Source organism: Argentina silus, assembly GCF_951799395.1.
Source record: "Argentina silus genome assembly, chromosome: Y".
Taxonomy (NCBI): Eukaryota; Metazoa; Chordata; class Actinopteri; order Argentiniformes; family Argentinidae; genus Argentina; species Argentina silus.
In genome coordinates this window covers 27844522-27871342 of record NC_139654.1, presented here as the reverse complement: position 1 = coordinate 27871342, position 26821 = coordinate 27844522, and the positions used below count along the sequence as shown (strand labels likewise).

The 26821-nt window shown below is 47.2% G+C and overlaps 1 protein-coding gene and 1 pseudogene across 2 annotated transcripts in view; one reads left to right on the top strand and one right to left on the bottom strand.

Annotated features, from left to right (window-relative positions):
* LOC310824055 (sprouty-related, EVH1 domain-containing protein 2-like) overlaps positions 1-853 on the top strand; it is a gene marked incomplete at its 3' end in the record, with an annotated part of 60029 nt that extends 59176 nt beyond the window's left edge. The window contains exon 5 of the mRNA XM_083696944.1: positions 95-853. Coding sequence (XP_083553070.1) covers positions 95-853 — 759 coding nt within the window. The remainder of the gene's footprint in view (positions 1-94) is intronic.
* A 3062-nt stretch (positions 854-3915) lies between these two features.
* On the bottom strand, positions 3916-25485 carry LOC310824054 (actin-related protein 2-B-like; annotated as a pseudogene). The gene is made up of 10 exons: positions 25410-25485; positions 17190-17290; positions 12432-12647; positions 11749-11816; positions 11507-11643; positions 11209-11358; positions 8337-8482; positions 6728-6860; positions 6244-6448; positions 3916-3941 (listed from the first exon to the last, which is right to left on the bottom strand). The product of its transcript is annotated as an actin-related protein 2-B-like (transcript).
* Between the last annotated feature and the right edge of the window lie 1336 nt (positions 25486-26821).

Below are 26821 nucleotides of genomic sequence, written 5' to 3'. Positions count from 1 at the left end.
TACTGTAGTCAGTCTTTCTCGTTGTCTGTCTTGACTTCCTCCATGTACCAAGGACCCTTGATTCTGACCCTCATCCTCTCCCTCCTCTCTGTAGTTGCTGCCCCGGCTCCCTCGCCACGTCACCTTCCAAGAGGAGGAGGAGATCGTCCGCATCAACCCCTGTGAGAGCATCTGGAAACACGCCCCGGAGCCCCACCCAGGACGCCAATTGGAGCGCTCCTGGCTTACCGGCTATGAGGACTACCGCCATCCCACCATTCGCGACAAGTTCATCCAGCCAGACGACTCCGAGTCCTATGTCCACTTCGCCAAGAGCGAGCCCCACAAACATGACTACACCTACCCCCTTGCCCCCGCCGAGCCTCTAGACGCTGACTCCGACTCCTCCCTCAGACCCTTCGCCAACAAGGACCATGGCTCACACCACCATGATTTTTCTGTGGTCTCCTCACAGCCGCGATCCCTCCTCCCGGGATCCTCCAATGGGGACAAGGGGCGGAAGGCGGAGGGGGACAGGGAACGTTTGCAGTGCCAATACTGCGGTGATGTGTTCTACCGCGTCGACAACTGGCGAGGACAGTGCCAGGATGCACCAGACCCGGTACAGGCATGTGTCCGTCGGGCCAGCTGCATGTGGCTGGTCGATACCATGCTCTACCACTGCATGTCAGATCCTGAGGGCGACTACTCAGACCCCTGCTCCTGCGAGGGGCGGCTGGGCTCACGCTGGGCAGCCCTGTTTGGGTTGTCTCTAGTGGCTCCATGCCTGTGCCTTTACCCGCCCCTACATGCGTGCCACTGGGTAGGTGTGGCATGCGGATACTGCGGGGGAAGGCATAAGGCCACAGGGTGACAGACTGGACATGAAGGAGGGGGGGAGGGGTGGCGGGCGGGTGGCTGTTTTGCGTTTGGTTTGGTTGTTTGTTCAATCTACAAATTCCAGACGGACATGAGGGAAAAGAAGCCAACCATTCTGCCCATTTCTGAAACACCTTAAAGATAAGATCCTCCTTACTGTTCTCTCTCTTGCATAGCTGTCTCTCTTTCAGCTCCTAAGGAGGGACTGCACTGTTTTTTGGGGGGCTCTTTTTTATAGCTGACTTGTATGTCATGTATTATATATGCAGGTACTTTGTACGTTTCACACTGACTTGAACTTGAAGAACTTCAATTATTTGTTTTCGGTATGTTGTGTGTTTGGTAGGAGCTCCTATTCTTTTCTCCTGTTTTTATGTTGGCATGCCACAGCCAGCTCAGTCCAGCTCACCCCTCTAAGCAGATGGCTGATTGATAAACTAGCATTCTGTTCCCAAGTCCTTAAACTGAACAATCCTTACGAGAGGCCTGATACACTGTGTGCGCGCGCATGCTGTCTGTTATGCTACATTAACAAAAGCTGCAGTATCAGCATAGATAAGGTGAAAGTGAAACTCTCCAATCAAACCAAACATTTGCACATACATCCTACACTTTGGTTCGTCATCAGGCTTAAACAGGGACTTGGGAGTCATCTAGTTTTGATGCCTTGATATCCAAAGGTTATTTTATTTTCTCACTGAATTGAAACACCAGCCAAAGGACCATGCAACCCTACGTGGCTAGGGCCCTGCTCCAATACTTAATATATGGATGCTTCCTTCCTTTCTTGAGATAATCACTAATGTAACACAGTTGGCTAGGATAAAGCAAAGGTTTCACATGGCTTTCACCAATCCTGTCACATCAGATGCATTTTCAATGGTATTCAAATTGTGCCAAGTTCTTCACTAAAGCCAGGAGCATGTTCTTTCCTTCTGTTTTAGTAGATACAATACATATATAATAATGAAGTTGTAAGATGTAAGGCATTCCTATTTAAATGTTTTTGGTAAGTGTCAACCTATTGAACCATCCCTTTAAAACAGAGATAGGGGTTGTAACCGTTTATTATCTGGTACTTACTGAGAAACTAAATGGTAAAGGAGTGATTACATAATGTACTTTGAGGTTAACTAACAAATACCAGAAAGTGCCAATTTTGTTGAATAATTTCAACTAATTACCAGGAGGTACCCATTGTAAGATAGCAATGGTAAAATCCAGGAGTGTAAAGTGTAAACTTACCATACTGTCTTATTGAACACTTTATGCTATGAAATTCTTCCCTGTGGCAGTTTCCAGAGACAGAAGGTACATGTTAAGGTTCTGAGGCATTGTGTTAATGTTTAGATTTAAAGATTTAATTACGCTGCAGGAAATAAATAAAGTATTTTTCTAATATATGATAAATTAAAATATAGATTTCTGCCTATCTACCAGCACTGTACAACAGTTTTGTTTATAGACCTGCTTACTCCTCTTATCTATTCTACTCCACACGCCCCTGTCCTGTGATGAACACTGTATCTATCCATTCCCATCTCTCCATACTGTTTAAAAGCACAACACTTACAAGAATGCAGACTTAAGTGCACAAAGGGATATTTCACCCAAATTATAAAATTGTCTGTTTGTTTCCTTACCCTGGTAGCAGTCTATATACAAGGACAAAGTGCAATCTGCCCTTTTGATATGTTTACCTTGCCATTTTCATCAACGTCTAACCTAAAACCAAAAGTAAATTTGCCTGATATTGGCATGTTTTAAATGCCAAATTCCTAATTTAAAGTTTAAATTACTTAAAGACGATTTGGTCATGACATTTCAAATATGCAATTTGAATTTGGGTACAGTACATTAACTTCCATTGAGTTTTGGTTAGAAAATCTTAATATTAGTGGATGGTGGCAGTGGCTACATAAACAAACCCCAAGTGTAAATTGCACTCTGTCCTTGTCCATACAACAAATGTTTTTTGGGAGGGTGAACTATCCCTTGATTTATTTCAAATGTCTATTACATGTCATAACTATGCATTTTACAGACCCCGTCACCTTCCTGTGTATTCCATACAAATATGGTGTCTACAATCACAAATGGTGCATTGTTGCTTTATGCAGTGTACATGGCCATTCCAACACATCTGCATTGTTAAACAAGTATGTTGATTGTTACGTACCAAACGCAGCATACAGAGTACTCAATCAGCAAAAGTGCTTGAGAATGTAATTTTGTACACTTGTTGTTGGTTGTTCGGAAATATTTGTTCTGTGTCTGTCATTCAGTCCCACTTTGTGTCACTCTCCCTTTTCCACTCTTCAGTCATGGGTTAAGTGCTGCTGTGTGTATGCCTCGAATCAAAAAGCGTTCCTCTGTCTGATGCAAAAGTGTCAAAACCGTTTTAAAAGTGCCTGAAAACATAGTGTTCCTCTTTCTCCTTATGTATTAAAAAATAAATTGCAATTAGATAAGCCTCCCTGCTATGGTCACATACATTTGTTATGATCCATATTTTTAACCTCTGTAAAAAAAAAAAAAAAAAAAAAAAAAATATATATATATATATACACAATAAAATACATGGCTTTTTTTTTTTTTTTTTTTTTTTTTTTTTTACTGTTTCTAATATGTACAATGGATGTGACTTGTTTTGAAACAGAAAGTTCTTTGTATATACCGATGTACAGATGGGTGGCCTGTCCTGTGAGGAATCAAGTCGTGTCTTGCCTCCAATAAAATGAGAGAAAGGCCTAGAGGTGTGTATGATGAGTCTAAAAAGAAAGAGAGCCGCATACTCTTGCTCCGATGCTATTTATTTATTTAAACTGCCTTTTTCACTCTCCATGGGCTCATCTCTATATTCTTAATTGGCTTCCTTGTTTCCTTTCCTTAATCTCCTCTGATGTGAAAAAAATAATAAAATCCTGGTAAATCCACTGGTAAAAGGTTTGCAAATGTGACTGTAACAAGGTTCTAATACACAGAGGCGGACTCGATATTTCTGGTGAGGGAAACCCAGTTTATTTTATGTTTGTCTGTCAGGACCTGGGTGACTTTTCAGTCCCTGCTTTCCAGCCGTCCTGCTGAAAGCAGAGGCACACACATCTTAAACCATTTGGTTAACGAGGCTTCATTCGCAACAGGTGTGCGACAAAGCCTCGCTTCCGCACCTTGGCCACGGTCCTGTAGCACCCTCTACAGGCCGAACGCTGCATGTCCCCCCACAGTGACATTTATTAAATATCATAATAAAGAGATTATATATGAAAAATCCAGTTAACAACTACGCTTGGCACTGGATAGACGTTTATGGGAGAGAAAAGAAAATATACTGAAAAAAAGAAGTGTGAATATACACTCACCGGCCACTTTATTAGGTACACCTGTTCAACTTCACGTTAATGCAAATATCTAATCAGCCAATCACATGGCAGCAAGTCAATGCATTTAGGCATGGTCAAGACGACCTGTTGAAGTCCAAACCGAGCATCAGAATGGGGAAGAAAGGTGATTTAAGTGACTTTGAACATGGCATGGTTGTTGGTGCCAGACGGGCTGGTCTGAGTATTTCAGAAACTGCTGATCGACTGGGATTTTCACGCACAACCATCTCTAGGGTTTACAGAGAATGGTCAGAAAAAGAGAAAATATCCAGTGAGCGGCAGTTCTCTGGGCGAAAATGCCTTGTTGATGCCAGAGGTCAGAGGAGAATGGCCAGACTGGTTCGAGATGATAGAAAGGCAACAGTAACTCAAATAACCACTCGTTACAACCAAGGTATGCAGAAGACCATCTCTGAACACACAACACGTCGAACCTTGAAGCAGATGGGCTACAACAGCAGAAGACCACACCGGGTGCCACTTCTGTCATCTAAGAACAGGAAACTGAGGCTACAATTCGCACGGGCTCACCAAAATTGGACAATAGAAGATTGGAAAAACGTTGCCTGGTCTGATGAGTCTCGATTTCTGCTGCGACATTCAGATGGTAGGGTCAGAATTTGGCGTCAACAACATGAAAGCATGGATCCATCCTGCCTTGTATTATCGGTTCAGGCTGGTGGTGTAATGGTGTGGGGGATATTTTCTTGGCACACTTTGGGCCCCTTAGTACCAAACGCCACAGCCTACCTGAGTATTGTTGCTGACCATGTCCATCCCTTTACGACCGCAGTGTACCCATCTTCTGATGGCTACTTCCAGCAGGATAACGTGCCATGTCACAAAGCATCATCTCAAACTGGTTTCTTGAACATGACAATGAGTTCACTGTACTCCAATGGCCTCCACAGTCACCAGATCTCAATCCAATAGAGCACCTTTGGGATGTGGTGGAACGGGAGATTCGCATCATGGATGTGCAGCCGACAAATCTGCAGCAACTGCGTGATGCTATCATGTCAATATGGACCAAAATCTCTGAGGAATGTTTCCAGCACCTTGGTGAATCTATGCCACAAAGAATTAAGGCAGTTCTGAAGGCAAAAGGGGGTCCAACCCGGTACTAGTAAGGTGTACCTAATAAAGTGGCCGGTGAGTGTATTTCATATAGACTGTGGGAGCAAAAACTTAAATACCAGTCTTTACAATGTCAATTGTACAGACTCTTGATTTACCCATGTAGCCTTAATATTGTATAAGACCCTGACCTTTGAAGCTAATGTACCATCACTCATGTAAAGGTCAGGGGCTGTGTCCCTTATCAATCACCATAATCATAAGATGAAATTCCATTATTCCATACGTACTCCATTTAAAATGGTAGTAGTGAACCGCAAAAAAAATAACAATGTAAAAAACAAAAGGTACAAACCGAACTCTTAACAGTGGGGGAAAAAGCAAAAATCCCTCTTCCAAAAAGAGAAAAAAATAATCATGGTATACAAAAAATGAAGGGCCTGTTCAGGAGGTTGTAACCTTACAGCTCATTCAGATAGGCCTACCTGTTCTACACAGAACATTTCTATGAGTGTCTCATGTGGATGAGAGAGTCCGCTATGTTTCACTTCACTTCAAAAAAAGAGTGTGTGTGTATTTCTGACTTTTTTTCAATAACACAGACGCCCTTCTCATACACCTCTCTGGTGATCCATCAGTGAGTGTGTATAAATGTACTACAAGTGTGTGTGTTTATCTGACTGTGGGGGGACATGCAGCGTTCGGCCTGTAGAGGGAGCTACAGGACCGTGGCCAGGGTGCGGAAGCGAGGCTTTGTTGTGCACCTGTTGCGAATGAAGCCTCGTTAACAAAATGGTTTAAGATGTGTGTGCCTCTACTTTCGGGAGGGAGCTGGAAAGCTGAGACTGAAAAGTCGACCAGGACCTGACATGTACGAATGTTAAAGTGTAAACCGAGTGAATAAACAGGGTTTCCCTTATCCTACCTTCTGAGTCCGCCTCTGTGTCAAAGGACCTTGCTACACTGACGGTCACTCCTAATTTCTCTAGCACGTGGACGCCCTTCTCCTGGTACTCCTCCCTGGTCAGCCAGAAGTTGTCCTTGTCCTTTATGATGTCAGCCAGCACGGCTCCCCCCAGGAACACCATGTGCTTACGGCGTGGAGGATCCTCGATACGGATCTTAAATTTCTGAGAGAGGAAAAGAAACCCGGGAGTGAAGATCTCTTCTTTCATAATGTATAGACCAGGAGTGAATATCACAGTACTGCTGTCAGTGTGATCACAGCTTTGCCTGTCTCCACCTAGTCTCCTAGTGGTTATCACACCACATTGCACCACTTTTATGCTAGGCGTGAAGAGTAGCGTGCTGGCACAAGTGAGGTTTGGTGTTGATGTTGACATACGTTATTCTGGCTACATTATACCCTAACATAATGCGCTGGGAGAGGGTGTGTGTGTCTTTCTCACCAAGAGTTTGTCCATGTCTCCTTTGAGCACGCGCTCCAGGTAAAGCTGCTTGAGCTCCCTCTCTAGTTGAGAAGGTAGGCCAGTGTACATGGTGGAGCCCCCTGATAACACTATGTGTTTGTAGAACTCAGACCTGAGAGGGTGAGAGGTTGTAGGAGGAGGGAGAATGAGAAGACATTCAAATCCACTTATATGGTAATATCTGGTAAGTATGAGGGACTAATCTTTCATTGTGATAAATTTGCAATTTGGTCTCAAAGTCTGTTGGGATTTTGGGAGTTATGAGTGTGGACTGACAAAAGAAAGTATGGTGTTACTTGGTGGGATGTGTGTCTCTGTGGGTTCTTACCTGGCAGCGTGTTTATGTGAGCACAGTGGTGGGTGTGTATGTGCAGTGTGAGTGCGCATGTACAGTGCATTCGGAAAGTATTGAGACCCCTTCACTTTTTTCACATTTTGTTATGTTACAGCCTTATTCTAAAATGGATTGAATTAAAAAAATGTTTATCTTCCTAGAGCTGGCCGCCCGGCCAAACTGAGCAATGGGGGTAGAAGGGCCATCGTCAGGAAGGTGACCAAGAACCCAATGGTCATTCTGACAGGGCTCCAGAGTTCCTCTGTGGAGATGGGAGAACCTTCCAGAAGGACAACCATCTCTGCAGCACTCCACCAATCAGGCCTTTAAGGTAGAGTGGCCAGACAGAGGGGCCACTCCTCAGTAAAAAGCACATGACAGCCTGCTTGGAGTTTGCCAAAAGGCACCTAAAGGACTCTCAGACCATGAGAAACAAGATTCTTTGGTCTAATGAAACCAAGATTGAACTCTTTGGCCTGAATGCCAAGCATCACGTCTGGAGGAAACCAGGCACCGCTCATCACCTGGCCAATACCATCCCTACGGTGAAGCATGGTGGTGGCAGCATCATGCTGTGGGGATGTTTTTCAGTGGCAGGGACTGGGAGACTAGTCAGGATTGAGGGAAAGATGAACGGAGCAAAGTACAGAGAGATCCTTGATGAGGTCCTGAGCGCTCTGGAGCACGTTCTCTGACTGGGGCAAAGGTTCACCTTCCAACAGGACAATGACCCTAAGCACACAGCCAAGACAACGCAGGAGTGGCTTCGGAACAAGTCTCTGAATGTCCTTGAGTGGCCCAGCCAGAGCCCGGACTTCAACCCGATCGAACATCTCTGGAGAGACCTGAAAATAGCTGTGCACCGACGCTCCCCATCCAAGCTGACAGAGCTTGAGAGGATCTGCAGAGAAGAATGGGAGAAACTCCCCAAATACAGGTGTGCCAAGCTTGTAGCGTCATACCCAAGAAGACTTGAGGCTGTAATCGCTGCCAAAGTTGCTTCAACAAAGTACTGAGTAAAGGGTCTGAATACTTATGGAAATGTGAGTTTTTTATTTTTAATAAATTACCAAACATTTCTAAAAACCTGTTTTGGCTTTGTCATTTGGTATTGTGTGTAGATTGAAAATCCATTTTAGAATAAGGTTGTAACATAACAAAATTTGTAAAAAGTGGAGGGGTCTGAATACTTTCCGAATGCACTGTATGTAAGATGTGTGCGTGTCTGAGTGTGTGTGTACAGCAAGGTCTTGCCTGGTGTCGATGTCAGCTGCCTGGATGGTGTTGAAGAGTAGCTCAGCCACCCCTACTCCCTCCACGTTAATGAGGTGGGGCTGGAACAGAGCCTCAGGGGCCTCAAACTTCTCCCCTCCCACCTTTATCAGCCTGCCATCAGGCAGCTAAACAGACAGAGAGAGAGAGAGAGAGAGAAATGCCCTTCATTATAGAGAGAAATAGAAAGTCAGAGGGGTGTGAGTGTTACCGTACTTGGTGTGCGAGATATTCGGGTTGTGTGCAACTACAAGAGTGGTGAATGCAAAAGCAGTATGGGGTGGGTGTGTGTGCGTAGGATGTGTGTTGTTGTGATTAGCGGAACACTGCCCAAACACTGCCACGTTGTGGCCACACAGGAAATTATGCCACACAACGCCCAGGGCCCCTCAGCCACCCCCATGGCCACACTGCATTGCTTGTTTCTACACGCACACTTTTTAAGGTGAAGCTCTTTTCTTTTTTTACCAGACAATGCTTGGCAGCAAGTTTGAACAAGCCAATTTCTCTCTGCCTACTGTCATTTATTTGTCATTTTGTTGACTCCAAAGGAAAACGTAAAGGCTAGAGTCAATACTAGACATCGACAGCTCTCTTATGCCTGCACAAATTATGTCACGGAACACACTGACTAACCAGAAACACCTGTCAAGGCAATTTTCCAATACTACTGGTTCCCTGAAATAGGGGGACTATGTATAAAAGGGGTTGTATTTTTTTCAATGGTGAAAACAATCTGAAAAAAGTAAAAATGTGAATTAAAGCTGAGAATCTCTACTTTAACCTCATAGTAATTGTTGCAAATCAAAACTGTTGGAATATGGAGCTGAAACAAGACAAAACGCTCTTTCCAATACTTATGGAGGACACCCATGTTACGATTCTAGGCTCAAATTTTCAACCCAAAAACAGCTGCCAAACACATCATGTTTGTTAACTGCATCATAATGACTATGGGATGAAAGAGTATCATAATGTTTATGGGTTGAAAGATGTCATCTGTCCAATCATAATGAAGATTGACATTACATCTGTAGTTGCATATGTCTGCTAAACAATACTGGAATAAGCTAAAAAGAGTTGTATTCATTCAATTCACAATATTTGCAGCGGTAGAGATCCAGTATACACTCACTGGCCACTTTATTAGGTACACCTTGCTAGTACCGGGTTGGACCCCCTTTTGCCTTCAGAACTGCCTCAATTCTTTGTGGCACAGATTCAACAAGGTGCTGGAAACATTCCTCAGAGATTTTGGTCCATATTGACATGATAGCATCACGCAGCTGCTGCAGATTTGTTGGCTGCACATCCATGATCCGAATCTCCCGTTCCACCACATCCCAAAGGTGCTCTATTGGATTGAGATCTGGTGGCTGTGGAGGCCATTGATTAGATTACATTCAATTAGATTAGATTAGATTCAACTTTATTGTCATTGTGCAGAGTACAAGTACAGAGACAACGAAACATTGAAGTACAGTGAACTCATTGTCATGTTCAAGAAACCAGTTTGAGATGATTTGAGCTTTGTGACGTGGCCCGTTATCCTGCTGGAAGTAGCCATCAGAAGATGGATACACTGTGGTCATAGAGGGATGGACATGGTCAGCAACATGGTCAGGTAGGCTGTGGCGTTTAAACGATGCTCAATTGGTACTAAGGGGCCCAAAGTGTGCCAAGAAAATATACCCCACACCATTACACCACCACCACCAGCCTGAACTGTTGATACAAGGCAGGATGGATCCATGCTTTCATGTTGTTTACGCCAAATTCTGACCCTACCATCTGAATGTCGCAGCAGAAATCGAGACTCATCAGACCAGGCAACGTTTTTCCAATCTTCTATTGTCCAATTTTGGTGAGCCTGTGCGGATTGTTTTTTTTTTTATTTTAGATTAGATTCAACTTTATTGTCATTGTGCAGAGTACAAGTACAGAGACAACGAAATGCAGTTAGCGTCTAACCAGAAGTGCAAAATAGCAGAAAGTGCAATGAACAGTATTTACAGGTAGTGCAATATATGATCAGTAGGAGTGCAGTATGATATAGTATAATATAAGCAGTATAATATAGCAGTGCAGTATAGCAGTATGTGAGTAGAAGTTTCCTGTTCTTAGCTGACAGGAGTGGCACCCGGTGTGGTCTTCTGCTGCTGTCGCCCATCTGCTTCAAGGTTCGACATGTTGTGCGTTCAGAGATGGTCTTCTGCATACCTTGGTTGTAACGAGTGGTTATTTGAGTTACTGTTGCCTTTCTATCATCTCGAACCGGTCTGGCCATTCTCCTCTGACCTCTGGCATCAACAAGGCATTTTCGCCCAGAGAACTGCCGCTCACTGGATATTTTCTCTTTTTCGGACCATTCTCTGTAAACCCTAGAGATGGTTGTGCGTGAAAATCCCAGTAGATCAGAAGTTTCTGAAATACTCAGACCAGCCCGTCTAGCACCAACAACCATGCAACGTTCAAAGTCACTTAAATCACCTTTCTTCCCCATTCTGATGCTTGTTTTGAACTTCAGCAAGTTGTCTTGACCATGTCTACATGCCGAAATGCATTGAGTTGCTGCCATGTGATTGGCTGATTAGACATTTGCAATAACAAGCAGTTGAACAGGTGTACCTAATAAAGTGGCCGGTGAGTGTATCTCTCACAATCTGTCTTATTGTATGTCGACGCCGATACTTGCACACCACTATACAGGTGCCCTGCCCTCACCCGCATTTGAAATGCTACGATTCTCCACTCTGAGGGTTGACTAATGAGCAAAGGATGTGACCGTATGGGACTTGACCAGTGTTTAAGCCGAGGCTGTGACCCAACCAGTGTTCCAGGCATATAGACTGACCATGTAGGACTCCACCAGAACGGTAATCTCCAGGGCCAGCTTCTGTTCCTGCTCAATGTTGTAGCCCACGTAGCATAGCTTCTCCTTCATCATCCTCACTGTCTCAAAGTCTGCAGAGTGGTTGAAGGCATAGCCTCTCAGCAACAGAAGCTGAACCAGAGAGTGAGGGAGAGAGAGAAATGGATGGATGGCTGCTGTCAGTATCAACCATCAAAGGGTAAAGAACATTTAATTGAGAGTTCAGGAGTGAAGTATCTTGCGGAGGGAGCAGAGATGGCAAGCGATCACACAGACACACCTTGATGCGGTAGCGAGTGATGTCTCTCCCGGCAATATCCAGGCGTCGGGTCAGGTGGGGCAGACTGAAGCCCTCATACACAGGGCAGATGTGTGTGACGCCATCGCCTGAGTCCACTACCACACCAGTCAGTAGGCCTGAGAAACACACAATAAAAAAAATCAACAGTTGTGACTGCATACGGGTTGAGCTGGGGCTTAAAGTGATAAATGAGGACTGAGGGGGTTGTGTGTCTTCCTTACATTGAGCATACAGCGTCAGCACAGCCTGGATAGCAATATAGATGCCTGAGAACTGTCTCAAACATCACCTAGGAGAGAGAGTGGGAGGAAGATGAGAAGGAGGGTGGGGGGAGAGAAAGTGAGGGAGGGAGTGTGAAGAGAGTGTGAAGCTGTGTACATGCAGTGTTGAAAAATAACCAGATTATTCTGAAGCGTTTGTGGCATGATCAGATGGCTACCATGTGATGGGTCATCTTACACACACACACACACATTGGTTGTTTACAAGGATAAGCACATATTTGCTGCAACAATTGAAGAATATTTTTCCAATATTCATTTGTTTCCGGGTCAGCATAAGGGAGACAATGTAGCATATACAGACCCACACAAAGACTTATGACTTGGACCAAGAGCTTTTCCTGACCACATAACCTGAGCTGAGAAAGCACTGGGCCGTGGTCATAGCTAGGGCCTGGAGTCTTTCCTGCTCAGGCTTTAGGCTGAAACTCCTGGGGCCAGTTTCACAGACACGGCTTAAGCCTAGTCCTGGACTAATTCACACTTTCAATGGCAAATAGCCACTGAGGATGCTTTTTAGTCCAGGACTAGAATTAAGCCTTGTCTGTGAAACCGGCCCCTGGTCTCCTTACTCATAACGCTCACAAAAACACACCTCAACCCCCCCCCCCCCACACACACACCTCGATGATCTTCTCACGGTTCTTGGTGGGGTTCATGGGTGGCTCTGTAAGCAGGATTTAGCAGTTTCGTGACTCGACATTGAGCTTCTCAGAGCCAAAGGTGTAGTCCCACAGGTGCTTCATGTCGTCCCAGTTCCTCACGATGCCATTCTCCATGGGGTAGTTTACCTCCAGCATGGAGCGCAGCTCGCTGGCCTCGTCCCCCACCATCAGGTCCTGGAGGGGTCAGAGGTGAAAGGTCAGAAAAACTGGATGGGTGAAAGCAGTATGGTAGTTGACCATTGTGAGTTTCACTTGTGCAGGTGAAGGGGAGGAGAAGTGGAGAGGGGGAGCAGTTTTACACTACTGGTAGCTCAATCAGTTGTAGAGCTTCCCTGAAACATTCTGCTCTTCACAATTAGTCCGAGTGAGACACTACATTTAGTCTGAGTATTGCATTACACAGCAACTAAATCAGAAAGGGAGCTTAAATCAAAATCAAGTACACTCATTGGGCAAAGAATCCACTATGATTTCAGTTCCCCATGCCCACATCCAGAGGTAGGCCAAATGGAGGGACATGCTAACACAGCAACCTTGAGATGAGCGGATACCTGTACATAGGCCCTGTTCTAACACTTCCTTCCTTCCCTTAAGAGTAATCGCTGATCTAGCATGAATGGAGTAAGTAATGAAAGGTATGTACATTTATTATTAATTTATTTATTATAAAACACTTGCTTTGATCCATTCCATTATGTTAGATCAATGATTAGTTTAAGGAACAGAGATGGAAGTATGGAAGCAAGTGTTGGAACAGGACCACAGTGGCCAAACAAAGCCAGAAATGATCACTGTATTTGACCCAGCATGCACAAGACAGGAAATCAATCACCATGCATTCACTCTCCAGAACCACTCCTATTCTTCTCTGTGTAGTCGTTTGTCATATTATGTGTTACTGTCCTGACGCCTGCATTCAGCTGTCTAACACAATGTCTGTAAATAGGATGGACATGAAGTCTGACATCACCCAATTGATTTCAATAGCAGTAGCTTGTGTCACTAATCCGCCAATGAAATGGGTACTTCCTTGTCACCATTTTGGTCTGTCCACCCACAGAACGTGCTCAGTATTCGCTTGTCTAGAACAATGCAAGAAGAACGAGTGAACCAAAGGCAGCCCCGTGCAGGCCTCTGCCGATCGAGCATGCACACTGGGTTACCAATACAAGAAGCACACAGGAACTCAGCCATCAAACAATGCTGGCAACAGGGCTGTACAGACACAGCACATCATTCAGCTGATAAAATTAGGATCATCATTAGGATCAATGACTGCAAAAGAAGGATACCCGTAGTATAATTTATTGAAATTATGTCCAAATCCTTTTTTTGTATTATTAATGAGAAGATATATAAAGATATAAAAATATACCAAGCGATTAGTTTCAATATGGCCACGATTTTTCATGTTATTTCATCATCAACCAATTTATTGTCCGTCAATCCCATCTAGCCAACTAAATCTCATTTTACTCTCGACATTGCCTAACTCCTATACTTTTCTGATTAGGCTATGTAAGAAACTCGAGTACTGCATTCGAAGTTGACTCAAATGGTAATGATTTGATAAATTAATTAACCGTTTGATCCAAAGCATATAGATCACAAGAGGACGTTTAACGTTGCAGTATACTTATAGAAAGCCTTAATATCACCAAGTGAAAATTAAGTAAATTACCATCTCATAGAAAACCAGGATTTTTCCTGAATAATCAATCTTTGGACGGCCAGCCTTAACGTTTTTTTTTTTACTCCCTCAAAGACGCATTTTCATGCAATGCGGTTATACAACCAGCAGCGATTGGCGGTGGAGTGCATCTGCAGCTTAGTATTAGAAAGAACAGAAGAAGAAACCTTGACAAACACTCTAGCAAACGGTAAGACACGGTGGTGGGTATTGAGGGCAGGGTTCTCCCCAGGATTTTTGAACAGCGTGGCGCTGGATTGCATTATCAAAACTCGATGCGTGTTTATTCATGTCAAAATGCTCACAAAAATCTGCTAAAATGCTGATGTGGGGGGACATGCAGCGTTCGGCCTGTAGAGGGAGCTACAGGACCGTGGCCAGGGAATGAAGCCTCGCTAACGAAAGGTTTTAAGATGTGTGTGCCTCTGCGATCGGGAGAAAGGAAGGAGGGCGACTGGAAAGTCGCCGAGGGTTTTTGAAAGACTGGAAAGTCAAATCCCAATAACGATTGTTTTAATAAACGGGACATTCCCTCACCAACACGCTGCGTCTGCCTCTGTGTGTCACGGACATTGTTACAGCTGAATTCACTGCATACGCTTTAGACGATGTCGTTGGAGATCAAAGTTATTTACTCTATCATTACTAAATATATAGTTTAATTTGAAATGTTTACATAGTGGCGCCGCCAAGTTCACAGCATGGTGCAATGCCACTCTTACATTCTTTAGGGAGAACCCTGGAGGGGATTGCAGTCGATCATTTGAACACTACAAATTGAAAAGTTAGGTTGACACAGTTGGAGGTGTGCGCAGTGCAACATTAGTGTCTATATTTGTTTTTTTAATAGATTGATCATTTAGCAAGAGACAGACTTGATGAAGCAAGGTAAAGAGTAGCCTTCAAAGCACACACAGCCACCAAAATAATAATCATGATTTGTTATGTTATTTACATTTTTGTAAATAACATGTGTTAAATGGAATTAAAGTGATTTTGAATGTGGCACCATTAAATCACTGCAGTTAGCAGCAAGTTAGGGCTAAGCAGCAGGAAAACACACAGGCTGGAGGAAGGACAAATGAGGGACAGGGGTGAGCATGAAGGTTGGAAATGGATGTATTGACATTCTGATTGATCAACATAGATAATAAAATGGAAAATGTTGATTTATTTTTCTTTAAACAACTAGCTGGGACGCATAGGCCAGCCGACTAAGTCTACAAAGACAATGCCAATAATACTAGCACAGCTCATCAACATCAAGGTGAAAAATGACACGCTGAATTACCTGGGCATTATAAGTAGCCAGGCTATAGATCAATAGGCTATGTTGCTTAGTTTGTCTGATAAAAATGCATTCCAATGTCATACTTTCATGAAAAGAAAAACTTTGGGCCGGACAGGGCTTTACCAGTACGATTAACACAATTTTAAGCACAACAAGACAGCATTTTGACAAATAACTGATCATTTCGAACTATTGAAAGAAATTGGCGCACAAATTCTCAAAGCTTTATACACACATTTTTTGGGGGGCGAATCCATGTGGTAGACCAAAGTGTAGCAATTACAGTAAATTAATAATAATTATACAAATTATATGTAGTTATAAATATTCAGACTATTATCTTTGTTGGATACGGTTAATCATTATAACTTTGTGCAGCCATTTATTAATTTGAAATCTTTAGGTTGGCCAAATCATAACAATCATTTTTATTTCATTGTCCTTTAACTTCGCCATCATCTTAGACATCCAAGTAATGGATTGCCATCAAATGATGCCCTTTAACAAATTCAGAATATCATATCTCATAAGTCTCATAATTTTCAACATCAGTGTCTTTGTCACAATTAACTATTTACATGTAGCATCATAGTAATCATTAAAATCAATTAATCATCATTACATTTTTATTTGGCTCCTACATTGTCATCTTGCATTCATGATCTTGCAGTATAGCTACATGTTACAACTATTATTGAGAATATACAAAATAATAATGCCTGTACTGGCCTATACTGCACACAGAATGTGATTTTATGTAACACATGCAGTGTTAGTGTTCAATTGTTGCGGCACTTCTCGATGCAACGTGCCGAAGTCTAGCATGGTTCATGCTAGGTTTCTATGCTCGTTCTCAGTGGCTTGCTCATGCTGATCCCGTGCTTTCCCACCCCTTAGCTAGCTCAGACGCTTCCATATGACGACGGGGCTTTATAGAAGTAAGAGAAATGCTTCTATTGTCCAATTTTTTTTTTTTTAATATATATATATATATATTATTACGATGGCCAAGGGCATGAATTTGTATATTTGAAAGTAATTGTAGATCATGAAAGTCACACTGGAATCAACCTCATTTGGCCAGGAACAATATGACAATATGGCCATTGGAATTACATTGGGAATTGTGTCTCTTTGGGCGAAACTACAAGTGAAAATTACAACAGTGCCACAAGTGTCTAGGTTTTGCTGTGTGCCCGCCAGACGGCCGGTTGATCCTGGTCTAACATCTGGATATGGCACAAGCTTCCTGTTTACACACATCATATCCATTCGCAGTCAGGATCTTTTGAGGACAACAAAACAATGAAAGCTAGAGGGTATGAAGTAGAGAGTCAGACAGGGGAGGGAAGAGAAGTGCATCAACAGAGTGGCTTATTAACCCTTGCCATGTCAAGAAACAGTCCCTAGCTCCTACCCCCTAGGCACTTATTTAGAATCTCTGCTAGCAACGTTCTTTTGAGTATTACAAATCACATGTAATATTACTACTCAAGTGTGCAGTGTTTTTTTAATTGTAGATTTATTTTAGAGTCACACACCTGCCAAGGGGCTAGGAGTTTATTGAGGGTGAGGGTACAGGAGAAGGGTATCACAAAGGGGTTCCTATAATTGGCGCATGGTGTGGCTTTGTTTCCGGTATGGACCGCATATCTGAATATTTTACATGAAGGCCTATGTGTCTTTGAATAGAAGCGACTGCTTTATGACCACATCATTACCAGAAGAACATTACCTTGATCTCGATGTTGCCAACTTTGGCTGTGGAGCGGATGATAGGCCTGCCCACCATTGCAGGGAAGATGTGCTCTGGGAAGTTGGAGCCTGCGTAACAAACTGAGAGAGAGAGCAGTTATGTGTTGTGTTCTATGTTCTTCTGTGTATTGCTTTGACAACACTGAGTTTCTTGAGTAGATGTGACACAGTGGGACACACAAACTGACACTAAACAGTCTCAGCCAGACTAATGGTAGTGGTGCAGAGGAGTGAATTCAATAAGGTGTCAGAAGCACAGAGCAGGTCTGTTCTCAAACAGCACCACATTAATAAAGGTAAATTCAGCTGTGTGACTGTGGGGGGACATGCAGCGTTCGGCCTGTAGAGGGAGCTACAGGACCGTGGCCGGGGTTGTGTCGGCGAGACTTTTGTTGCACACCTGCTGCGAATTAAGTCTCGCCGGCGAATGTTTAAGATGGGTGTGCTTCTGCCATTTCAGAAAGAGAGGGGGGCTGGGAACGACGGAGGTTTCCGACACTGACGGCTGGAAAGTCGATAGAACTTTAAGACGGCCTGAAAAGCTAAACCTGTATATGAGTGTGCAAATAAACGGGACCAAATCCCTCACTAAAATACGGCGTCTGCCTCTGTGTACATCGGACATTGTTACATTGGCGCCCAACCTGGGACACAGAAGAAGGCAAGATGGACGCGCTAACAGCAGCAATATCAAGGATAACGCTCGTCCTTGAGCAACAGACGGCCCTGCAGCAGACCCAGCAGGCGACACTGGAGGAGCTGACGGCGGCGAGGGTCGCGGACAGGGCCCTCCGCCAGGACTTCCCCAGGGCCGGCGGGCCGGCGCCGGGGACCGGAGCGGCACCAGGTCCCCCCAAGGTCCAGCTGCAGAAGATGGGGGACCTGGACGACCCAGAGGCGTTCCTCGCGGTGTTCGAGGGGACGGCGAGGATCTCGGGGTGGCCGGACCGAGAGTGGGCCTACCATCTGCTGCCCCTCCTGTCAGGGGAGGCGCAGCTCGCGGCCCACAGTTTGCCGGCGGCCGCCCAACGGGATTACCAGTCCCTGGCCCGGGCGATTCGGGACCGCCTGGGCCTGACACCGGAGGAACACCGGCGCCGGTTCCGGGCCATGGCTATGGAGGAGGGGTGCCGGCCCTTCGCCTTCGCCCAGCGGCTGGGGGACAGCGCATGGCGGTGGCTGGACCCCGAGAACAACTCGGCGGTGGAGGTCGGGAACCGGGTGGTAATGGAGCAGTTCCTCGCGGGGCTCCCGGCCCGCACCGCCGCCTGGGTCCAGTACCACCGCCCCCAGGACCTAAAGACCGCCGTGGGTCTGGCCGAGGACCATCTCTCCCTCCCACCGCGGGGGCCACAACGACCAACCCCGGCCCCGCGGCAAGGGGGGGGAGGCCAACGCCCAGGAGGAGCCGGGGGAGCAGAAGGAGGGAGGCCGGCGCCCGCCCCGAGAACGAGATGGCAGGAGCGCGCCGATCCGGAACCAACCCCGGCCCCGCAGAGAGCACCTCGAGCGACAGGGGGGGTGTGTTGGCGGTGCGGACGGCCGGGCCACGTGCAGGCCGAGTGTCGGGCGATGGACGTGGGGCAGGTCGTCCGCATCGGCGACACACCGGGCCCTCCCCCCGGACCAGGAGCGGCGTATCGTATTCCGGTAAGGATACAACGTGATACGCACCAGGCGTTCTTGGATTCGGGCTGTATGCAGTCCATGATCCAGGAGCGCCTGGTTCGGCCGGGGGCACTGTTGAAGGCATCGAGGGTGCGGGTGAGGTGTGTGCATGGGGACATTCACGAATATCCGCTGGTCGCTATCGAAATTCATTTTGAGGGGAAAAACCATAGTGTACAGGCGGCGGTTAGCCCACGCCTCACGCATCCCCTGATTCTAGGTGTGGATTGGGAGGGGTTTCCTCAAGCGGTAAAGAGGGCTACCGGGATGCGTGCACGACAGCTAGGGAGGTGTGTGGCGTGTAATGTGCTCTGTGCCGAGGCGGCGCCTCGCGACACTGCCGGCGGGGGCGCCTCACCCCGAGACTTCCTCGCCGAACTATCCGCTGCTAGGCGACTTCCCCCTCGAGCAGTCTCGTGATGAGACCCTCAGATCAGCCTTTGACCAAGTGATGGTACTTTGATACGGCCAGACACAGTGCGCGCCCACCCCTATTTTGCGATTATCAGCGACAGGTTATATCGAGTAAGTCGTGACTCACATAGTCAGGAGGAAGTAACCCAGTTGCTGGTTCCCCGCAGCCGCCGCGAAATGGTCTTCCAGGCGGCTCATTTCAACCCCATGGCGGGCCATCTAGGGTATGACAAAACACTGCACCGTATAATGGCTCGATTTTATTTAGCGTCCTGTCGGGAATGTCAGTTAGTAAATCCCCCGGCCATTCCACGGGCCCCCTTGCAGCCCTTACCATTGGTCGAGAACCCGTTCGACCGCATTGCGATGGATATTATCGGGCCATTTGAGCGGAGCACACAGGGTTATCGATTTGTGTTGGTCTTGATAGATTACGCCACCCGATACCCCGAGGCAATACCTCTGCGCAATATCTCTGCCAGGAGTGTAGCGCAAGCATTGTTTCAAGTCATCTCCCGCGTGGGAATCCCGAAAGAGATTCTCACCGATCAGGGCACTAATTTTATGTCACGCACCCTCAAGGAACTGTATGGCTTGTTGAACATCAAGGCGATTCGAACCAGTGTTTACCACCCGGCCACTGACGGCCTTTGTGAGCGGTTCAATCGGACCTTGAAGTCAATGATCCGGAAGTTTGTCCACGAGGATAGTCGGAATTGGCATAAATGGCTAGATCCCCTGTTGTTTGCGGTGCGGGAAGTTCCCCAAGCTTCCACCGGGTTTTCCCCGTTTGAATTACTCTACGGGCGTAAGCCCCGGGGTGTCCTAGACCTGTTTAAAGAAAATTGGGAGGAAGGGTCTAGCGACAGTAAGAGTGAGATCCAGTACGTCCTCGACTTGCGCACAAAGCTCCACGCCCTAGGGGCTATCTCACGTGAGCATTTGCTGCAAGCCCAGGAGCGTCAGAAACGCCTGTATGACAGGGGGGCTACCCTACGAGAGTTTACACCGGGAGACAAGGTGCTCGTACTGTTACCCACCTCCAGCACGAAATTACTCGCGAAGTGGCAAGGGCCGTTTGTGGTCACACGTCGCATGGGGGACGTGGATTATGAGGTTATACGCTCGGACCGGGGGGATAGCTTGCAGGTGTATCACGTCAATCTCCTAAAAAAATGGAACGACGTGGTCACTGTTGCTCTGGCTACGATAGTTCCAGAGAGAGAGGAGTTCGGTCCGGAAGTCCCAAAATCGAAAAGTAGCACTCCGGTCGATATTGATAACCATCTCTCTGCTAGCCAGGCCGCGGACGTTGCAGATTTGCAGCTTAAGTTCGCCGACGTGTTCTCTCCCCTGCCCGGTCGGACTACGCTCATCGACCACCATATAGAAACGCAGCCGGGTTTAACGGTGCGCACGCGTCCCTATAGGTTGCCGGTGCACAAACGAGACGTTGTGTGCCGGGAGTTGGAAGCCATGCTGGAGCTGGGTGTGGTCGAGGAGTCCCGCAGTGATTGGTGTAGCCCCATCGTGCTTGTCAACAAGCCAGATGGGACTATACGGTTCTGTGTGGATTATAGACGGGTTAATGCGGTCTCCAAGTTCGATGCATATCCGGGTCGACGAGCTCTTGGACCGGCTTGGTACGGCCAGGTACTTCACGACATTGGATTGCACGAAGGGATACTGGCAGATTCCACTCTCGCCGGTGTCCCGGGAGAAAACGGCATTCTCCACTCCGCTCGGGTTATTCCAGTTCACCGTGCTCCCTTTCGGGTTGTTCGGAGCCCCAGCCACTTTTCAGCGCCTCATGGACCGTATTCTGCGGCCGCACGCCGCCTATGCTGCGGCCTACCTAGATGACATTGTCATCCACAGTGACACCTGGCCGCAGCATGTGCGGAGTGTGGCTGCTGTTCTGCGGTCCCTGAGGCAGGCGGGGCTAACGGCCAACCCGAAAAAGTGCGTGATCGGGCGGAGGGAGATCCGGTATCTGGGGTACCACTTGGGACGGGGGGAGGTGCGACCGCAGATTGAAAAGACTGCGGCCATCGCCGCCTCTCCCCGGCCCAAGACAAAGAAGGAGGTGAGGGCCTTCCTGGGGCTGGCGGGATATTACCGCCAGTTCGTACCTGGGTTTTCAGAGCTGGCCAGTCCCTTGACGGACCTCACCCGGAAGGGTGCCCCGGATCCGGTCCAATGGTCGGGCCAGTGCCAGGGGTCGTTCGAGGCCCTTAAGGGGGCTCTTTGTGGAGAAACGGTCCTGTATGCGCCTGATTTTAACCTCCCTTTCTCCCTACAGACGGACGCGTCGGGTAGAGGGCTGGGAGCAGTGCTGACCCAGTGCGTGGAGGGGGCCGACCGGCCGGTGCTGTACCTGAGCCGCAAGCTGTCGGAGAGGGAGGGCCGGTACAGCACCGTGGAGAAGGAGTGCCTGGCCATCAAGTGGGCGGTCGGCACCCTCCGCTACTACTTGCTGGGTCGCGCCTTCACCCTCTACTCCGACCATGCCCCCCTCCAGTGGCTCCACCGCATGAAGGATGTAAACGCGAGGATCACCCGGTGGTACCTCGCGTTGCAGCCCTTCAACTTTTCCGTCGTGCACAGACCGGGGGCGCAGATGGTCGTGGCAGACTTCCTCTCCCGTGCAGGGGGGGGGGAGTAGGTCGTCGGCCGTCGGGTCCCCGGCCTGTGTCGGGCGGTGGGGGTATGTGGGGGGACATGCAGCGTTCGGCCTGTAGAGGGAGCTACAGGACCGTGGCCGGGGTTGTGTCGGCGAGACTTTTGTTGCACACCTGCTGCGAATTAAGTCTCGCCGGCGAATGTTTAAGATGGGTGTGCTTCTGCCATTTCAGAAAGAGAGGGGGGCTGGGAACGACGGAGGTTTCCGACACTGACGGCTGGAAAGTCGATAGAACTTTAAGACGGCCTGAAAAGCTAAACCTGTATATGAGTGTGCAAATAAACGGGACCAAATCCCTCACTAAAATACGGCGTCTGCCTCTGTGTACATCGGACATTGTTACAGTGACATAGCCAGACATAGCCAGCACGAGACGTTTCATTTGCTAGCGTTTTTGGTCACCCAGTTATCAAAAGCATTGTTGTATGGCTCTCCTGTGCACACGAGCAGATGCCAATGGAACTGCTAATGTCTTGCTTTTTTGTATTTGAAGTAATCTCTGCACTACTCGTGGCAACGCCATATCGTTGAGTGTCTGTTAAAGCTCCAAGTTAACAAGAAAACGAAATAATCATGGACATCAGCTCTACTAAATTGGATGATGATCTAATAGTGTGTGTGAGTGAGTGTGTCATCAAAGCTGTGTTTCAGAGGCTGGTCTCACTTCCTCTTGGCTCACTGCTTCAGCCTTGCCAGTGTGCAACTTTTATCTACTCACACCGAACAAACGCTCCTTAAAGCTGCTGAGGGAGTCTGAATAAGAATGAGTTTTTGGATATATGCCCACTCCAAAAGCACCACCTATCCCCTTCCCATTGTACTCCTTTGGTGTCAATGTGACGAACTGTAATGATGTATATGGAGCCATATATTCCTTTCAATCATCAAGACCCTTTGTTGCAACTAGTCTCACCAGGTCAAACTGTTGCTACTCGTCCTAGGCTACTCGCTCAAGGATCCATGATAAGTATTTGTAGTTTGTTTTTAAACAAGATATGAGCAGTATTCTTCCAGTTCTTGCTAGTTTCAATAGACATCGTTAACAAAAAAAAATCTAAGAAAAAGAAAAAAATCGTCCTTTCTCTAGCACTGTGACTGCCGATGGCATTTGTTATTACCGAAGGTTTTACTTACGATGATTGTTGGATAGTTGATTCATGAATGTACTTATTGTAAGTCGCTTTGGATAAAAGCAAAAGTAACTAACTTAGCCTGGCTCTCAGTCTCAACTATAATCTGTTGACTCCCTGGGATGCACACAAGGGCATTCCTGCATAGGGTATGGTTAGGCAAAGCGCCGCTTCAGGTTTCTGAATATAATCTTGACGTGAGAACCTGACTTTGACTATATCTTGACTATGGCAGCGTTTGGCCGAGGCTATAGCCTGAAAATTCGGACTTTACTTTTGCAAGCCTAATCGCTACCTTCTACTTCTAGCCCATGTCACACAGATGTCTGGCGAGACACCCTCGGTAAACAAGACTTAATAATAGACTAGCAGGTTTAATTAATGACATGAGAGTGAGTATAAAACATGGGCTTGCTGGCTGGCCATGGAAAACCTCCTGCCATCCAACTAACCCATTACCTTGCTAGCTATCATTCATTAGCTACTACGAGAGATGATATACACTGCTCAAAAAAATTAAGGCAACACTTAAGGGACACATCACATCTTGATAAACGAATTATTCAAGTTGAAAATCTTTACTGATGTACATTGTATAATTTGTTGAGAACAAAATGACGTCACAACGGTCAATGGAAACCAAAATCATCAAACCATTGAGGGCTGGATTCAAAATCACACCGAAAATCAAAGTAAACAATTCAAATCACAGGCTGATCCAACTTGTGTGAATTTTATCACGGCAACTCATGATGTGATTCAGTAGTGTGTATGGCCCCTGCGTGCCTGTACGCACTCCCGACAACATCTGGGCATGCTCCTGATGAGTCGGCGGACGGTGTCCTGGGGGATCTCCTCCCAGACCTGGATCAGGGCATCAGTGAGCTCCTGGACAGTCGGTGGCGGTACTTGGTGGCGTCGGATGCACCGATACATAACGTCCCATAGGTGCTCAATTGGATTTAGGTCAGGGGAACGAGAGGGCCATTCAATGGTATCAATGCCTTCTTCATCCAGGAACTGCCTACACACTCTGGCCACATGAGGCCTGGCATTGTCCTGCACAAGGAGGAACCCAGGGCCCACTGCACCAGCGTAAGGTCTGACAATGGGTCTGAGGATCTCATCCCGGTACCTAACAGCAGTCAGGGTACCGTTGGCTATGACATGGAGGTCTGTGCGACCCTCCAAGGATATGCCTCCCCAAACCATCTCTGACCCACCGCCAAACCGGTCATGCTGGATGATGTTACAGGCAGCATTACGTTCACCACGGCGTCTCCAGACTCTTTCACGCCTGTCACATGTGCTCAGTGTGAACCTGCTCTCATCTGTGAAGAGAACAGGACGCCAATGGCGGACCTGCCAATTCTGGTGTTCTCTCGCGAATGCCAATCGAGCTGCACGGTGCTGGGCAGTGAGCACAGGTCCCACTAGAGGACGTCGGGCCCTCATGCCACCCTCATGGAGTCTGTTTCTGACAGTTTGGTCAGACACATGCACACCAGTAGCTTGCTGGAGGTCATTTTGTAGGGCTCTGGCAGTGCTCCTCCTGTTCCTTCTTGCAGATACCGGTCCTGCTATTGTGTTGATGCCCTTCTACGACCCTGTCCAGCTCTCCTTGCCGGTCTCCTGGTATCTCCTCCATGCTCTTGAGACTGTGCTGGGAGACACAGCAAACCTTCTTGCGACCGCACGTATGGATGTGCCGTCCTGGAGGAGCTGGACTACCTGTGCAACCTGAGTGGGCTGCAGGTACCGCCTCATGCTACCAGTAGTGAAAAGGACACTAGCAGAACACAAAACTAGAGAAGAATCAGTCAGGAAGGATAAGGAGAGAGCAATTGTCTGTGGCCACCACATGCAAAACCATTACCTTTTTGGGGGTTGTCTTGCTTTTGCCTTTCCAGTGCACCTGTTGTCACTTTCATTTGCACCAAAGCAGGTGCAAATGAAGCACATCACTTGTGCTTCCTAAATGGGCAGATTGATATCCCTGAAGTTTAACTGACTTGGTGTTACACTGTGACGATTAAGTGTTCCCTTAATTTTATTGAGCAGTGTATATATATATATATAGATAGATATATCTCACTGAATTTACAGCTGACAAATTTACCAATTTCATATTCATCGCGTTGAAGCTAGACTGCATAGCTAGAACTGACTTGACGAGAAATTCCACTGCTTACCCACCGAGTTAGCGTGCTAGCAGTGCATCATTAACTTCATGTTTTAGAGAAAGGTTTTCTAGTTGTCATTCTGCTTTGAAAAAACACGAAATTAATCAAAATCAGTAACATACAGCACTCCGCTCTAAAACTTACCCCAGTTCCATTGTCACAAACCACCACTTTCCTTTCTTGGCTGTCCATTTCATAAAACCCAGGAGCCAGCATCTGTGTTCTCTGAGCTCCAAAAGTGGTACTCCGCCCATCTACTTCCGGTCAATGTAAATGTATGTAAATGTGGATTTTACCAGCCCCAGGAAGGCCATCACCTCCTTCTTCGTCTTGGGCCACGGAGAGGCGGCGATGGCCACAGTCTTTTCAATCTGCGGCCGCACCTCCCCCCGACCCAAGTGGTACCCCAGATCTCCCTCCGCCCGATCACGCACTTCTTCGGGTTGGCCGTCAGCCCCGCCTGCCTCAGGGACCGCAGAACAGCCGCCACACTCTGCACATGCTGCGCCCAGGTGTCACTGTGAATGACAATGTCATCCAGGTAGGCCGCAGCATAGGCAGAGTGCGGCCGCAGAATGCGGTCCATGAGGCGCTGAAAAGTGGCTGGGGCTCCGAACAACCCGAAAGGGAGCACCGTGAACTGGAATAGCCCGAGCGGAGTGGAGAATGCAGTTTTCTCCCAGGATACCGGCGAGAGTGGAATCTGCCAGTATCCCTTCGTGCAATCCAACGTCGTGAAATATTTGGCCGTGTCCAGCCGGTCCAAGAGCTCGTCAACCCGGGGCATCGGGTAGGCATCGAACTTGGAGACCGCATTAACCCGTCTATAATCCACACAGAACCGTATAGCCCCATCCGGCTTGTTGACAAGCACGATGGGGCTACACCAGTCACTGCGGGACTCCTCGACCACACCCAGCTCCAGCATGGCTTCCAATTCCCGGCACACAATGTCTCGTTTGTGTACCGGTAACCTATAGGGACGCGTGCGCACCGTTAAACCCGGCTGCGTTTCTATATGGTGGTCGATAAGCGTAGTCCGACCGGGCAGGGGAGAGAACACGTCGGCGAATTTAGCTTGCAAATCTGCAACGTCCGTGGCCTGGCTAGCAGAGAGATGGTTATCAATACCGACCGGAGTGCTAACTTTTGATTTTGGGACTTCCGGTCCGAACTCATCTCTCTCTGGAATTATCGTAGCCAGAGCAACAGTGACCACGTTGTTCCATTTTTTAAGGAGATTTACGTGATACACCTGCAAGCTATCCCCCCGGTCCGAGCGTACTACCTCATAATCCACGTCCCCCATGCGACGTGTGACCACAAACGGCCCTTGCCACTTCGCGAGTAATTTCGTGCTGGAGGTGGGTAACAGTACGAGCACCTTGTCTCCCGGTGTAAATTCTCGCAGGTTAGTTCCCCTGTCGTGTAGGCGCTTTTGACGCTCCTGGGCTTGCTGCAAATGCTCGCGTGAAATAACCCCTAGGGCGTGGAGCTTTGTGCGCAAGTCCAGGACGTATTGGATCTCACTTTT